This window comes from Anser cygnoides, chromosome 2 (assembly GCF_040182565.1).
Source record: "Anser cygnoides isolate HZ-2024a breed goose chromosome 2, Taihu_goose_T2T_genome, whole genome shotgun sequence".
Taxonomy (NCBI): Eukaryota; Metazoa; Chordata; class Aves; order Anseriformes; family Anatidae; genus Anser; species Anser cygnoides.
Genome location: NC_089874.1, coordinates 90,312,241 through 90,327,396, shown reverse-complemented (window position 1 = coordinate 90,327,396; position 15,156 = coordinate 90,312,241). Strand labels below are relative to the sequence as shown.

The 15,156-nt window shown below is 41.2% G+C and overlaps 1 protein-coding gene across 6 annotated transcripts in view; it reads left to right on the top strand.

Moving 5' to 3' along the window:
* Window positions 1-15,156, top strand: part of COBL (cordon-bleu WH2 repeat protein) — a 154,485-nt gene that overhangs the window by 9,119 nt on the left and 130,210 nt on the right. Inside the window, exon 1 of one of the 6 annotated variants that reach the window (XM_066992607.1) lies at window positions 2,371-6,701. The exons of 2 other annotated variants lie outside the window; for them this stretch is intronic. Coding sequence is in view for 3 of the 4 variants with exons in the window: in XM_066992605.1 (XP_066848706.1) it covers window positions 11,968-12,041 (74 nt within the window). In the remaining variant the exon portion in view is untranslated. Of the gene's footprint in view, window positions 1-2,370; window positions 6,702-6,977; window positions 12,042-15,156 lie in introns of those variants that run through there. 3 more of the 6 variants (XM_066992605.1, XM_066992609.1, XM_066992608.1) reach the window with 3 other exon arrangements.

The window sequence follows — 15,156 nt, the reverse complement described above, 5'->3', positions numbered from 1 at the left end:
CCACATGTGATGGATAAAGGGTCCAGCATCAAACACAAAGTGTAGAAGAAAGGCAAAAGACAATTACACTTTTACGTGGGTAATTACAGAAGAGTAAGTTAAATTAAGAGATTTGTGGATTTTACAAATTGCTGTGTACTTAGGAGGATAAAAACTTACACTGCACTTCTAAATGAAAAGTTAAGTTGATTTATTTTCTCTCTTCAAGTTAAGTTTTGCAGACAGTCTTATGCAGATGGTACAATCTATCTAGAAAGAGACAGTCCTGGGACTATACATTGGTGATTAAACAGTTTCATGATGAAAGTGAAGTTACTTTTCTTATTAACTTTTTAGCAGTTAATACAGTTAACTAATTTCTTCAAGCTCTTGCTGGGATTTGTGAGAAACAAGAGAATACCATCTTGAAAATGCAGTTAGTTATTCTGCAGCTAGTATTTACCCAGTGTTCAATCGCACAGGTATCAGAAAAAATAACTCTTCTAAGGAAAATGTATTATACCTTTGGTTAAGAATTCTTCTTTCTGAGGAAGACCAATTGTGAATTCTAGAAATAGTGATATATCAGTGGATGAAATGAAAGCTGTTATTTTTATTTTATTTTGCTTTTAGTAGTTCTGTTTTGCAGTTAATAAACAGCGTTTCAGTGGTTTAGCACTCAATGCAAGGATAAAGAAGCAGGGTCTGCCCCCCATCCCTCTGCTATATTATTTCTTTCAACTTTTTTAAAGGTTTATTTTCCTTATATAAGACAAACCAGGGGCTTGTTTTTTCTTTTTTTTTTTCTTCTTCTTTTAATTTATTTTTTGTTGCTGTTCTTTTAAAGACTGCCAGTATAATATTGTACAAAACAAGTAGAAGGGGCTGGGCAAATTCTGTCTGTTCCTGTGGTTTCTTGGGCTGTGTTGGGACAGAGACAGCGAGTCTGCTTGCACTTGCCAGGAAGCCCTGCGCAGCAGCAGTACGGGTTAATTGGAATTAATTAATTAATGCAGTATTGGAAATGGGGCTTTGGTCAGATGCTCTGGAGCAGCTTGACTTGGAAGGACAGGCTGAGCTTGGAGGGGAGCGGGCACATCCACGCTCCTGTTGTCTCAGAGCTCAGCTTTGGTGTGAAGGGCCCATGTGAAGGACACATTCAGTTTTTCTCTGCTTCACTTGGCAGGCGCACTTGTGCCCATTTTGGGGAAGAAATCGCGGCATCTGCTGCTGGGCCAAAGGTGCAGGAGAGGGACCACCACGAGGTCACTTGGTTGCACTGGGGGCTGGCTGCGGGTGCTCACTGCCCTCGTCTCTTTACCGGGGATCTGGTTGGTATTTTCTGCTGAAGTGGCAGAATTTAGGTACCTCATTACAAAAGGCCACGTGTGTGGAGATAGGTGAGTTCGGTGCCTATATCCCCCTATATTCTCCACCAGTGGATGCTCTTCTTTATTTACTCATATAGTAAGCTTCACAGCACCGTGCTTCCAGTAGTATTTTACAGCTAAGGACTTCTCTCACAGTAAGGATAGGTTGCTCGTCCTTGCTGAGGATAAAGAGGTCAGTTGTTCCTGTTCTCACTGTTGTTCTCACAGGACCAGGCAGTACTCATATTTTTTTCTTTTTTCTTTTTTTTTTAAAGCCCGCAACTTGTCATGACATTGCGCCAGCTGTGTTTAAGACTGCTGCTCATCTATATCATTATTTACTGTTTATTATTGTGTACGCTCAAATTAGCCGTAGTTATTTTGGAATGAAATCTCTTTGCATTCAAGTGGTTAAATACGATACTTTCTCCTATTAAAAATGAGATCTAGGTCTACTGGAAAGTATTTTACAAATATAAAACTGCCTGAAGTATAAAACCTGTTTATACAGATACCTCGGGTTTCTTGCCATGAAAAGCACCGTAAATTCCCCATGCTGCTTCATTTTCATAAGGAGTTACTTGGAAAGAAATATTGCTTGCAGTGCGTTGCCAATTATTTATATTACTAATTTGCTACTTGAGAATAATTTCTGATTTATTTTTTTTTTAAACTGATAGGAAAACTGCAAGTCTTAAAGTACCTCTATTTTCCAGGTTAGCTTAATTTGCCTGGAAATAATTTGATAGCACTGAATTTTTTGTGTGTGTGCAAATTAACTTTGCTTTAAAAGCGACGCATATATGAACAGTTTTCAATCTTTTAAAATGTAAATTCCCACCTACCTTTTGGATTGTAGGATAAACAACTCCGTGCAGCATATAAAATATGTGGAGCTGCGTTCATGTAAACAGCCTCTGCGCGCAGGGCTTAGGTGCCGCATGTGAATAATACCCCGCAGCGTGCGATGACGGGGGCAGAGCCATGGTTCGGCAGCCCGTGTGTGCCAGCCTCTGCTGCAGACAAACCCTGCAAAGTGAATGACCCAAATACTTCAAAAGGGGCAAGACACTCTGTAGCTGCTCTTTCCGAGACTATCTGTGGTATTTCAGCCTTCTGGTTAATCTCGGAGCAATGATCTAGCTTGTGCTTGTGCTGTTTCTTTACCCGAGCAGATGGGAACGAACATGTCACTAGCATGGGGGCTGAATTTCTCTCCCCAGCTTGGCCAGGAAAGGGTAGGCAGAGTTACTTGGAAAAACATAATGTGCAAGCTCAGATTGCAAACAAACCCCTTGTGCTCTGTTTAGCACCTGGCTGTACGTGTGCAGCAGTATTCAGATATCTATAAATCTTTCATAAACATTATTTATATTAAGACAAAACCCCAAATCAGCAACAGGGTTTTTCCTGCATCAAATTGCCTTCACCAAGCATTATTTAAGGTTAAAACATTAAAATTATCTAGTGAGACTTTTCCTAGTATTCTGTGCTGCTTCTTACTTTTACCAAGGGTATCACCAACCGGTAGTAGAAAGAAAACCAGTAAAGTGTAATGGTAATCAGCCGTACAGCTAAGGGAGTAAAAATAGTATTATCTTATTTTCCAGCAGCCAGGTAAAATGTTTGTATAAAACTCGGGGTTCTGAGTGAATTGGAGACTTCATGTTCCTTTTGTGCCTTCCAAAGTGTCTGTGATTTGTACCAGACAGAAAACGCCTCAATTCTTCCTAATTAAATTATACGGGCATAGAGAGATCCACAGGGGACCTGTTTTGGAAGCAGATGATTTTTCTCTCATGGACTGCTTTGCTTGGTGCTGGTGAGTAGTATACGGGTAGCTGCTTTGGAGAGGTGCGAAGAAGGATGAGGGTACGTAGGTGCTTCATACACAGCTCTAATCACTGCATGAAAGTGGTCTCCAGCTTTAGTGCTAAGGGGTAGAATAAATGAGTGCATGGCATTGAGCCGGTTTACTGCTCATAGAAGAAGTGTGTTCTTTGATCCTAATGGTTTGGTAGGCTCTCTGGACATTTAAAAGCAAATGTGTAACTATTTTAGGATTCTTTGAAAGTTGTGCTTATCTCTTGAGTTAATTGTGTTTGCATTTCACACGGAGTTGCAGAGGGAAGATTAAACTTTGGGTAATGTGTGTTGCGTAATATTGAAAATAAATGTTACAGTGCAGGACCTTACTTCTGGAGCCGGCATTTCCCAATATCGTACAGCTGTGCCAGTCCTTCCAGAATTGGTCTGGGGTCAATTTACATCTGGCAAGTGTCGAGTCCTAGAGGGATTTCTGAAGATGATAATCTGACAGACCGTGCACGCTATAGGTTGTAAAATTTGCTGTACCTGGGGAACTTCAAGTGTTCCTTAGTGAAGTTCATGTTACTTGCACATACAGGAGTCTACAAGTCTTGTAGATTTCTGCATGGTCAAACAGTGGTGGCGTTCTGGTGTTCGTGGTTTTATTCAGGTCGTCTGAAAGTACGTCCCTGGCGGCTCGGAATAAATGGAGAAGAAACTTGAAACAAACATTTGAGGAAGAAAATAAAAAATTAACTGTCTCTTGATAGTGAAGTTTATTCTTTCCAGCCTTTTTTAAACTCTTGCGAGTTTCTAATTTTGTGGCATGAAAGGAGAGCTTCATCCTTGAATTTGCACCCAGGGTTGAGTTATTGCTGCTTGAGGGCCAGGATTGCAAAGAGCTGGAAGGAGCCCCCACCATCCCTACTTGTCTTCTAGCTGGCCGCTGGCTGCTGCATTGGTGGCGCAAATGGTGCCCTCACTTTTGCTGTGGGATCAGGGAATCCTGAACCTGGCAGATCATGTGAGGACATTACTGGGCACGTGGTGAGGTGGGAAAGGTCTAGAAGTGCACCCCTGTGTGAATCCCATTCCTTAAGCCACTTCTTGTCCTTTTTCCTGACATCTTTCAGTTCTCTGTGCTGATCTTATCTAACCAGGAGTTCATGTGCTGCAGGAAAAGAGGGGGAAAAATATTCTCACATAATCTGCTTCCAGCTCTTTTCAAGCTTAAACAACCCGGGTGTATTCTGCTACGCGCCTTTGCAATTACATAAAATTGATAACAAGCCATATCACCTCTGGTTACAGATCTAAGTATTGGCATCAGCTCATTTATTATGTCTGAGTATGCCTCAGTGTTTAAATCAGCCTGTAATTAATAACGTGCTGTCACTACTATAGTTTGCATAAATAAATGTATTCTAATGGAATAGTATTTCAATTTAAATGAGAGAACTGAGTAGATGGCAATGCACTTACTTTTTTATAGTGATTTTTTTTCCCTTTTAAAATAGCATTTACAACTTCATTGTGTTATTTATTTATTTATTTTTTGTCACAAAGTGGCTCAGTTTGTATGTAGATATTCAGTAAATAGTTACGGTGGTTTAGTACTTCAGTAAATTCTTTTTTTTCACCCCATCTCAAAACTTAACAAGTGAATGCTGTGTGACTTCGTAAGAGCATTATTCAAGCCATGAAGTTCAGTTCTAGTCAGAAATAAAGATGCCTTACATACAAAAAGCAGGGACCTCTTCACCTGCAAAACTGACTTAGTCTGAAGTGGAAGCTCAGAGCTTTTCTGGTGGCAGTTTCACTCTCCAACGTTAAAGTAATGTTTTAATATCTGAGTCCAGTTCTGACAAAAATGTACTTGTGGTAACAGGAGAGTTTTCACAGCAAATATACATGGCATATCTTGCATGTTTTAGTTTCATAGTGGAGAAATTCTACTTCAGGTAAACTGCAGCAAGTTGCCTTTTAGATAAAGGGGAGGGAGAAAGAAATGTTTTTTTCCCTAGACTAAGTTGCAATATACAATGTTTTTTTCCTCCTTCACGTCCTTCTGAAATGACCAAATCAAGAAGATTTATTTTCTTGGAGAGTCTGCTTTTTATTACTTTTGACTGAGCTTTATTTACCTACTTAGTGCGAAGTGTGCCGCCACCTTATCGCATGAAGTGGCTGGCTGTTTCTAAATATACCACCGTGTTTTTGAGGCGAAGCCGTGCGTGAGTACTACCCATTCAGAGCAGGGTGGCGGGGTGGGGAGGCACCCGCTGGTAACCCGAGAACCTGAGCAGATGCTAAATTAGCAGCTGGATCATTAGTGACACGTCCGCAAATGTCTGCTGGGAAATGATCTTCCCGGGACGCATGAGGCGTGGGTGTGTGGGCTAGCGAGGAGCTGTGCAGTGCTCGGCACTCAAAGGAGAGCCGCGGGGCCGGGGGGGCTTCTTGTCCTCCTAGCCTTGGAAGGACAGCCTTACTGCTGTGCAGGCTTTTTTATTTGGGCATGAAGGCGTGAAATTTTCAAATGTCTGTAAATGCAAGAAGGTTGCCGGCAGCATTTTAGTTAAAAATTAAGGGAAAAAAAAATACTGACGTGTGGAAAAGCAAGTAACATTAAAAGGGTGCCGTTAGTAATCCCACAATTATATTGTTTTCATCACAAACATTAATAGATACAAACCACTGAGTGGCAGTAGATCAGATCGTGACTGGATGGGACCCTAAATCGTGACTGAACACTGACTAATAAATCAGTGATGTGTGCTAGGCAGCAGCCAAGCGAGAGAATCAGAAACAAGACAGGATTGGGAGGAAAAAATTAATTGAGAGAGCTGTCAAAGAAGTGCTGTTTATTTGGGAGATGAAACTACTTGCTCTACGTCTTTTTGCTGAAGCCCGTCTGAGTTTTCTGTGTCCCTCGCCACAGCCTGCTCCTTTGTGCCCCAGCCCTGTCATACCTTTGCCCACTGCAGTACTGTGGATGCAGACATGATGAGGAGTATCTGCCTAGCTTTATGTGGAAAAACAACATATTTTGTTGTCCTGTAAGCCAATGATTATGTATAAATGTGCGTCTGTAAGTCCCAATTTCCACGTGTTAAAGAAAGAGTCTTTTTTTTGTTTGTTTTTAAGCTTACCAATTTGGTGAAAGTGATTCAATTTTCTAGCGTACAAGCCTTTCAGGTACAAAACCGATACAGATAGAAAAATAGTATTGCCCTAGTTTATGCTGAAAGTTTTTGTTACTCCTTTTAGTCAGTCGTGGAGGGAAGCGACCTTCCAGCCACTGAGCGTGACTGTGCCGGCGACAGCCATGGCATCGGCGGGGTCGCACTCGACCAAGTGAGCTCGTCTTGTTCTGAGGCGCTGACTGGGATTTTTCGAATAACAACACCAAGTGAAGACTGCTCCCCCGCCTCCAAAGTCATGTCTGGACACACACCTAATACGGATTTAACGTATGAAGGTGCTCTGTCCTGGTTAGATCTCCTCTGCTATTTTCACGCCAGTGCCAGGAACTGACTGAAGGTGAGGAGAAAGGTCAGGCTCTGGGGCTGGCCGGGAGGTTTTGGGTGAAGGTCTCAGGAAAGGCTCCACACGTCGTGAAGGTGGTGCTGACGGCAGCCCCCTGGCGAGACGTAAGCCCCTCGGCTATTTCAGAGGGCTGGGGCTCTGGTTCAAGAAGTTCCTGTTCTGGAGGGGATGAAGAAGAAACTTTCAAACAACCTTCTTCATCTCATGTGGTAGAGTAATGTATGTATGCAGACCATAGACTATTACTTGATTGCAAGTATATACATAGGGATGGTTTTATTACGGAGAAAAAAAAATTACTCCCTGGTAGTTTTTTTACAGGGAAATTAAGGGTTCTTTAATTGCCTTTTGGAAGGTAATTGCTTTTCCATCTTTGTACACATGCCTGCAATTTAGCCTTAATGGAAAAGAAGAGTAGGTTGGTGTAAATCCTCAAGACAATGCTCCCCATTCTGACGGGGATTCAGAATGTCCCGCTGCAGAGCGGCCGTGCTGCATGAATGCACTGCCTGTTGGGAAGCAGGTGGGGTGGCGAAGAGAGGTAGTTGGGCACTTCATTGTGATCCCCAAGCCAAGAGCAGCACAAGCGGCTTTATTTTAATGTAATGGAATATTTTTTTAAAGGATTGAGTATCTCCCTCATACAGGGGTTTAGCATGAGCCTTTGTCACTAACAAAGATGATTCCTCAGGGTTACTTCCACTAATGCTTGGGAGCAGTTGAGCTGTTTCCATGTACAGTTGTGCGGATTAGCTAGTTCAGTCTGGATATTTGCTTGTTTCAGTATTTTTCTAAATGACAGTTCCATGCATTTTTTTTTATATGTGCCTCAGTGCTTTAAGCCAATACAAAAATCTGCCTTTGCATTGCTACCTGTAAAGTCCTGTAGTTACTCAAATGCAGAATCAATGCAGTAGTAAGTGTCTGCTGTTTTCTGATGTGTTTCGAAGGTTCTGGGTAGTGTCTGTTTTGTCATTTCCAGTGTTTAGCGTCAGGTCTAAATATGAGAATGGGCTGCTTGGTCTTTGCATATGAGACTATGTATATGTTACAGAATTTCATGTCATTCTGCTCCCTTTCCTGACAGCAGCATATCTCCAATGTACCTTAAGGATTCCTGAACAAAAATTGTTCTCCTCACAAGCAGAACTATATATTCAGGACCAGAGAATATGTATTTGGCCAACTTAATTTAATCTCATTTGCACCACTTTGCAAGCAGTGGGGTGGTGATACCATGTGTGATCCGTAAAGCTCAGGCTCACGCCTGTGTAATTTGGTAGTAGAGTGCTATCCATTGCGTATATAGGGAAAAAAACAGCCATAAACTTCATTCTGCTCATTTATATCAGTGTAAATCAGGAGTATTTCAATGGAAATCGGTGATTTGTGAGAGTGTAGCCACTGATTTATAAATGATAGGAATCTTAAACCTGTCTGGGCTGCACAGCATTTTAATATAAATTACAGGGTTATTTTAAAAACCGCTATTAATACATAGAAAATGTTTATAATTTATCATAATTAAACAACTCTTTGGGGGTTGTGGGAGCTAATCTGGAAGGTCTGGCTCTCCAGCCTGAGGCTCTGGTCTTCAGCTCTTGGCTCTGCCTATGTGAGCCAGCGAGATCGGCTGAGGAGCTTGCAGACCAGACCGTGTGAGACCGCGCAGGCATAAGTCTCAACAGCACTTGGGATTAAACTGTTTACCCAGGTGTATGCTTCCATATTCCATCAAATTCTGTCTCTTTTGAAGCTGCGGTTGAAGCAGACTCCTTGGAAGTGGCAGGTTGATGTACAGTCGCTCTGAGGAGCTTTTATGTCAAGACCTGGCTGCTGTGTCGGAGCGGCATCCTGTGTGAGTGGCCTGCTGCTTCCTTCAGCCTTGCTCTGGATCCCGAGCTGCTGCAGGAGCTGGAATGCCTCAGGTGCAAGTTAGAGCAGCCCCTTGGAAAGCTTTAGTTGTACACCTGAACGTGGTATACACCACCAAACCTTTTGTGTTGGGTTTGCGGCAGGAGGTGTTTTCCCTCAGTGTATGGCTGCTCTGCAAATCAGGAGTTGCTAGAGAAGGGTCAGGCTCAGAAATGGAGCCAGTTCATGTCTCTAGGACAAGTAAATTTTGCAAACATAGGCACAACAACGGATGCCCTAACAGTGCAAACCCTGCTCCTGCACAGAAAGCCCGTTTCTGAGCTACCCTGCATCACACTGCTCGAGTGAGGTGCCATTTCATTATGCAACTCTGGGGCTTCAAGGCCAAGTTGCCGTACAATAACACCACACAAAATTCATCCTGGTCCACCACTCCCTTCAGAAAGGGGAAACAGTCTGTCACATTGCCTGTCTTTTGGTTTATTTGTTCCTTTCGGTATAATATTGTACTTAGACCCTTGTCATGCAGTAGGCATCTGTAACAGATGTGCAAAGGTGTTTGTTTGTTGTTTGTTTGTTTTTGTTGGTGTTGTTTTTTCTTTTAGTAATAGCAGTGGATTTTTCCAGCTGATCCAGCTGTTGGAAAATACATTTGGAGTCCTCATGGCTTTTGAATCTGTGTGAATGGAGGTGTTGCAGACTGAGGTGCAGCCCCAGAGCAAGCCATCTGGGAAGGTTTAAGCCAGCTCCAAGTTAATTGAATTGTGCAAGTTCTGTTCTGGTTTGCTTGGCGTGGGACAGGGAGCAAGAGGATGAGGAGGAGAAGTATTCAGAAATGCTCATTAAAAGCTGCTGCAAGCCTCTGACTGGCATGGGAGCAGGCATTCCGCACCTAAAGGTGGTGTGTCCATTGCACTGCATGCAGGTCTGGTGTGATGCACGGTCCCCGACCTGCCCTGACACATTTCGTATGCTTCCACCTCTGCCTTGTCCGTCGTGTTTCTCCAGCTGGCTGCACCACTCAAGCCTCCATCCACACTTTTTGCTGAGCTCAATTACTGGCACATCCCACCTTTCCACAGCCACAGCTTCAACTCCATTGCTTTAAAGCAAAAAACTCTTCGTGCCAACCCAAAACCACTCGGCCAGGCTACGTGCCCTTCTGTACTCTGTAGTCAGGTGTAAATAGTCTGCTGCTGTGTGCAGGGTTATTCTTGGCCAAAGTATTTCTAAGATAACACAGGTGTTGCCGCATTTAAACTGCCTTCGGAGAGGAAGGCGTGAGCAGGCAGGAGCAGGGCATAAGCAAAGCATCCCATGCATTTTTGCCACACTGAGATGCCACGAAACCAGCCCAGATGAAAAGCCAGCTTGCAGAGAGATTGCTTCACAGTGTATAAATTGAGGCTTGGCTCCAACAGAGATTTTTTTTTTCCTTTTTTTTTTTTCTTTTTTTTGTATGTATGTGTGTGTGTGTTTGTGTGTCATTTCCCTTTCATGCCCTTGCTGATTGCAGACAGAGGAGCTGTTGTTGTTCAGCAGCCAAAGATTCATTGATGATCGGCTGCGAATATAAATCCAACATCAAGAAAAACAAAGCAGGGCTCCAGTCCTGCAAAGGAAATGGTTTCCCTTTCATTTCCCTAGGAGGATGAATGAAGGACATGTGATGGTTCAGCAGCTGAAATGAAGCTGCTGCTTGAAGTGATTTCAGGCAAAATTCTCCCCAGGTAGATCACGTGGTTTAATGTAGCTACCTGAAAATAAAATCAACATTATACAGAAAGTGGCATAAATGTACCATCTCATTTTCTTGAGTTATTTTAGAAAAAAAAAAAAAAAAAACAAGTAGTGTAACTGTATGGGTATCCATTATATTTGAAGAAACATGTACAGTGATATGCCCAAGAGAAGGAAATCTGTCCAAGTTTTTCACCCCCAGTTCAGTTACGATTTTCAGCTTTCAGATTTGTACCATTTACTATACGAGTCTCCCCTAGAGGCAGGTAGATACAGATGTTAACTCGTAGATTGGTGCTAAAATACAGTAGTGAAAGCAAAAAGGGAGGTATTGAACAGGGTGCTGCTGCTTATAATAAATAACTTGTGTGCTTTGTAAACCTTAGCTCTTCAAATAAATGGGATATGGATTTGACTGGAAGAGGTAGTTGAAAGCAGAGACTTTACAAAGGGTGTAATATACTAGTCTTGATCTGAGCAGAGGTAAAACCACGTGGATAGTTAGCACAGGGCACCACCCGGTATTGTAAAACAGAGGGGATATTTTTTGTCCAGTGCCTCTTGGTGATACTGGTGTGACAACTTTGTAATTTTATTTTCTGATGTTGGATCTTCTTATGGGACACGGTAAACAAATACTGGCATCATTAACTTTTTTAAGCATTTACTTTTTTCAGTTTGAAAGGGTAAAGTATACCTGCATAGTGTCATGTGGCAGCTATTCATAAAGGTATAATACTGAGTTCCATGTCATTGTGTCATTTCTTAATGTTAAATTTTGGTCATAAAATTAGGAAGAGGTACAGATTATCTTGGAGATTGTGACAGCTAGAGACTACACACTATATATAGAGACACAAACTTCAGGAGCGCTTCTAAATTGGATTGTATACTGCATTTATCAGACTGGTAAGAGGAGGGAATGTGGAGCTCACTTTGATAAGTTAATCAGACTCAGTTTTTGTCAAGGTTGTTCTGACTATAGCAGAACATCAGTGTTTTTTCTACAATAAAGTTATGATACAAAATATAGTAAAAACATCCTTCAGTGGGATTCCTTTCTGGCTCTTGATGATAGCTTACCCTTTACCTCGTTGTCATCTGGGAGTCCTTGTTTAAGCATGTTGCTGTTGAGGACTTACATGTTCTTCACCTGCTGTGTGCTTTTTTAGTGAAGAACTTGCAGTACCACAGCAAAGGGATCTCTGGCTGTTGCTATTAAAAGCCACTTCTTGCCTTTTTGAACTAATTGTGCAACAAGCCAACAGGGATCTGCAGTGTTCAAGCTGTGGATCTGACTCACACACAAGTGCAAAATGAATTTAGTCTATCAGAAACTGATCCGCACCACTGCTGTAGCTGGTGAGAACGTTATTTCTAATCTTGGGTAGATGTCAGATCTCTTTCCTTTTATTAATCTGTCTTTCAGCTCCTCTACTAGTGCAGCGTTTAAGCTTTTGTTACATGCAGGATCTAACAGTAATCAGTGGGAAAGAACAGTTTGGTTCCAGGTGTCTTTAAGTACAGAAAATATTAATGGACATACATTTTTTTTCTTCTCGGTTGAAGTTCATGTTCAAAGCTGAGTCGTCTGTTAGTTTTCTGTGGCAGTACTTGGCATCAGATTGAGAGGTTATGAGAAGTCATGAATTACGATGTTGACTTCAGTTCAAGCATTGGCACTGCCAGGATGTCTCACTATACAGAACAGAGCAGAAGGTGAGTTAAGGATATTTGGTTGAGAATTAATCCTGAGACGAGTAAGTTGATGTGACAAAGCAATCACAGAAAAGAAAACTAAAATGTTACCTCAGTATATAAATGAGCATGCATAATGCAATGTTAAACATTTTTCTTTTGGTGGGAACTTTGCACAAAAATACAAATAGTCAGGAAGTAGGACATGCTTGATGAGTCTTTTTCAGTTAATCAATTTCTTATTCTCAGCAACATGAAATGGATGTGCCCCTTGATGCATGATCTAATCCATTATGTTGTCTGTAAATAACCGCTTCTACTTTTCTTTCTTGCTTCAAAATTGGATACTGTAGAGTAGTTATTGTATGTGCAGTAGTAGTAGAGACAGTGGACTTTTTTTTGCACACAATGACTTACTTGTGATACTGAAGATTAGCTTTCAGCAGATTACTGAATAAAGCACAGATACACTGGCTATCTGGCAGTACTGTGTTTTTCTGTGGATTCTTTTCAGCTGGAAGGCATGGCATTTTAACCGTACTCTGGTTAAGTCTGGATGGAGCATCGCTTCCATTCTTAAAATATTTGAAAACATAAAAGTGAGTTGTTTGAAGCTGCAGGCTAAGTTGCAGAGTGACAGATTTCTTAGTATTAGCTTAAGTAAATATTTGTAGGAGGTTAGGTTCAGAGAACCCCAATTCCTAATCCTCTTGTGTGGGCAGAGCAGCAAAATCAAGTGGTTCATGCATCAAATTATTCTGGCAGCCCCGCTGTTGATTTTTGGAGGGAGAGAGGCACCTTGCTGCCCACTCCTTTTCTGTTTCCATCTTACGAAAAGGAATAGCTTGTCTACCTGTTTTTAATGGCTGCAAATCGTGCTGAAAATGTAAAATGTTACTCCTCATTAGTATGTGGGTAATTAATAGAAAGTGTTACGAGAGTGAGTAGTCCAGTAGTAATATATAAATTTAATACTGAATGTTTTCAGAAGAAGGGATATATTTTGTATTGCTGGTTTCCCAGCTGGATCCCAGTTTGCACAAACACCTTTCATACTCTCCTCTTTCTCCTGATGTTGTCTGTCCAAAAGACACGATTCATGTGCTACTACTATTCTGTCCTAGGCCGCTGGGTTTGAGAGAGGTAACATTGCTGTTACTGTATCTGGGGCTTGCTGTATGGTCAGGATATGATGATTAAAAAAAATAAACTATTCGTTTTCCATTGCCTATAAATAATCATTAAATATTATAATATGCTTCACATACATTATTTACATTTTTTAATTGTAGAATTTTTTAGTTCTGTTGGTGTAATGACATCTGGAATCAGTTTTAAATCTTCATACCTCATGCATAGCTTCCTTTAATAACTTTTATATGATTATTTTTTGAATATGAAAAAAAAGGAAGCTCTGAATTTCACAGTTATTTTCTTTCAAAATTACAGTTCAGTAATAGGATGTGTATGTTAAAGAGATCCCAGGAAGAGATTATTTCATTGGTTAAATTAGAGCTAATCTATTACTTTAATGGACTATGCCAATTTACATGCAAAGGGAATTAACCACTTATACATTTATATTTCTGTAAGGGCTATTACAAAATCAAGCAGACTGTTTATTTTTTCCCCTGCTTGTCCAATAAGGGTATCTGAGATGCTTGCTTGCCTTTTGTGATTTAGGTGAGTGAGCTCTGCAACGATGGCATAATTTGCAGTTTTGTCAAAGGAAAGAAGTGTTCCTTCTTTTTGGCTCTCACACTTGTTTTTCATCATGGGCAATAAGAATGCAGTAGGTGAAATAGTGCTGAGAATAATACGGGTTTGAGTGTCCCATCTGATGTGTGGGGACACTGTGGGATGCAGGAATCAGCAGCTCCTGCTGTGTGCTACGTCGCTACATCTTGGTTTTTCATCGAGGTCTTGCTGCTGGTCAGCCCAAGGTTCGTGCAGCTCCCCTGTCTGCCGTGTTCATCTCACTGGACACAATTTGTTCCTGGAGATGCTGTCATCTTAAAACTGTGGTTAAAAACCCTTCTGCTTTGTAGATTCATTAAAAATACTTACGAGCATCTAGAGACAAGTGTGCAGTACCAATACGAGTAAATAGAATAAATACTTTTCTTTTTTTCCCTCTTCCTCTCCTTTTCATCCCTCCCAAGAGAAGCATAACATGTTTTAAAGCTTCTGAAAATAGAAGCAAAGCTGTAAATGTGAGCCATTTAAATAGAGGCATACTACTTGATGAGGTTTTGCATACCCTGTCTCTGAACAGGTGGCCATAGGAAATGATCATGAATCTCTCTCGAATTCGGAAAGCAGCGTTCAAGCCACTGCCACTCTTCTGACTCACAGGAAAAGGGTGCAAGGGTGTGAGCAGAAGAATGGCTGCAGGAGTACAGATGCATTGCTAACACTGATTGGTACCTTTATGTCATTAATTGCTTTTTTAAGACAATGTGATGTGTATGAAGATCCCGAGTTGAGTAAGAGTATCAGCATTTGGTTCATGGATTTGAAGACCCTTACTGCCAACTTTTCTGTTTGAGAAGTTAGTATCTTAACTGCATATGAACCTTATTTTACTGGCCTGTGTCTGATAGCAAGGTAATCGAAAACTTGAAACAAAAACATGGCTATGGGGTTTCATAGTTTGAACAACAAGCAAAGTCTGTCTGCCATCATTGAGATCAGTCACTACAGCCCTGTGTTGTGGTACTGTAAGAGGAAGTTGTGGTTACCTTCTTTTAGTGTTTGAGGTTGAAGTAGCATTTTCTTCAGCTGGCTTTAAGAAATTGTTGTCTGTAAGCTTACTTTTTGTGTATTTGATTTCACTGGGTGCGTGGGTTGTTTATTTTATTTCTATGTCCAAGTTTTGCAAGTTCATTGAAATGAAAGCTAGCTTTGAATGGCAAACATTCAAACTTTGATAAAAGTTTGTCTCGAAGTATTTGTAACTTAACAGTAGAACATTTCTGTATCACTCGTGTGCTAGATTTGGGTGACTGAGGAAAAATTCAGAGCAAAAATGATAAGGAGCTTTATTTTTCTTGAAATAATTAGAGATTCCGTGTTGATAGTGATGACTGTTAAGGTATAGCAACAGTCAAAGCTGCAGGACAAAGGTAAGGCTGAA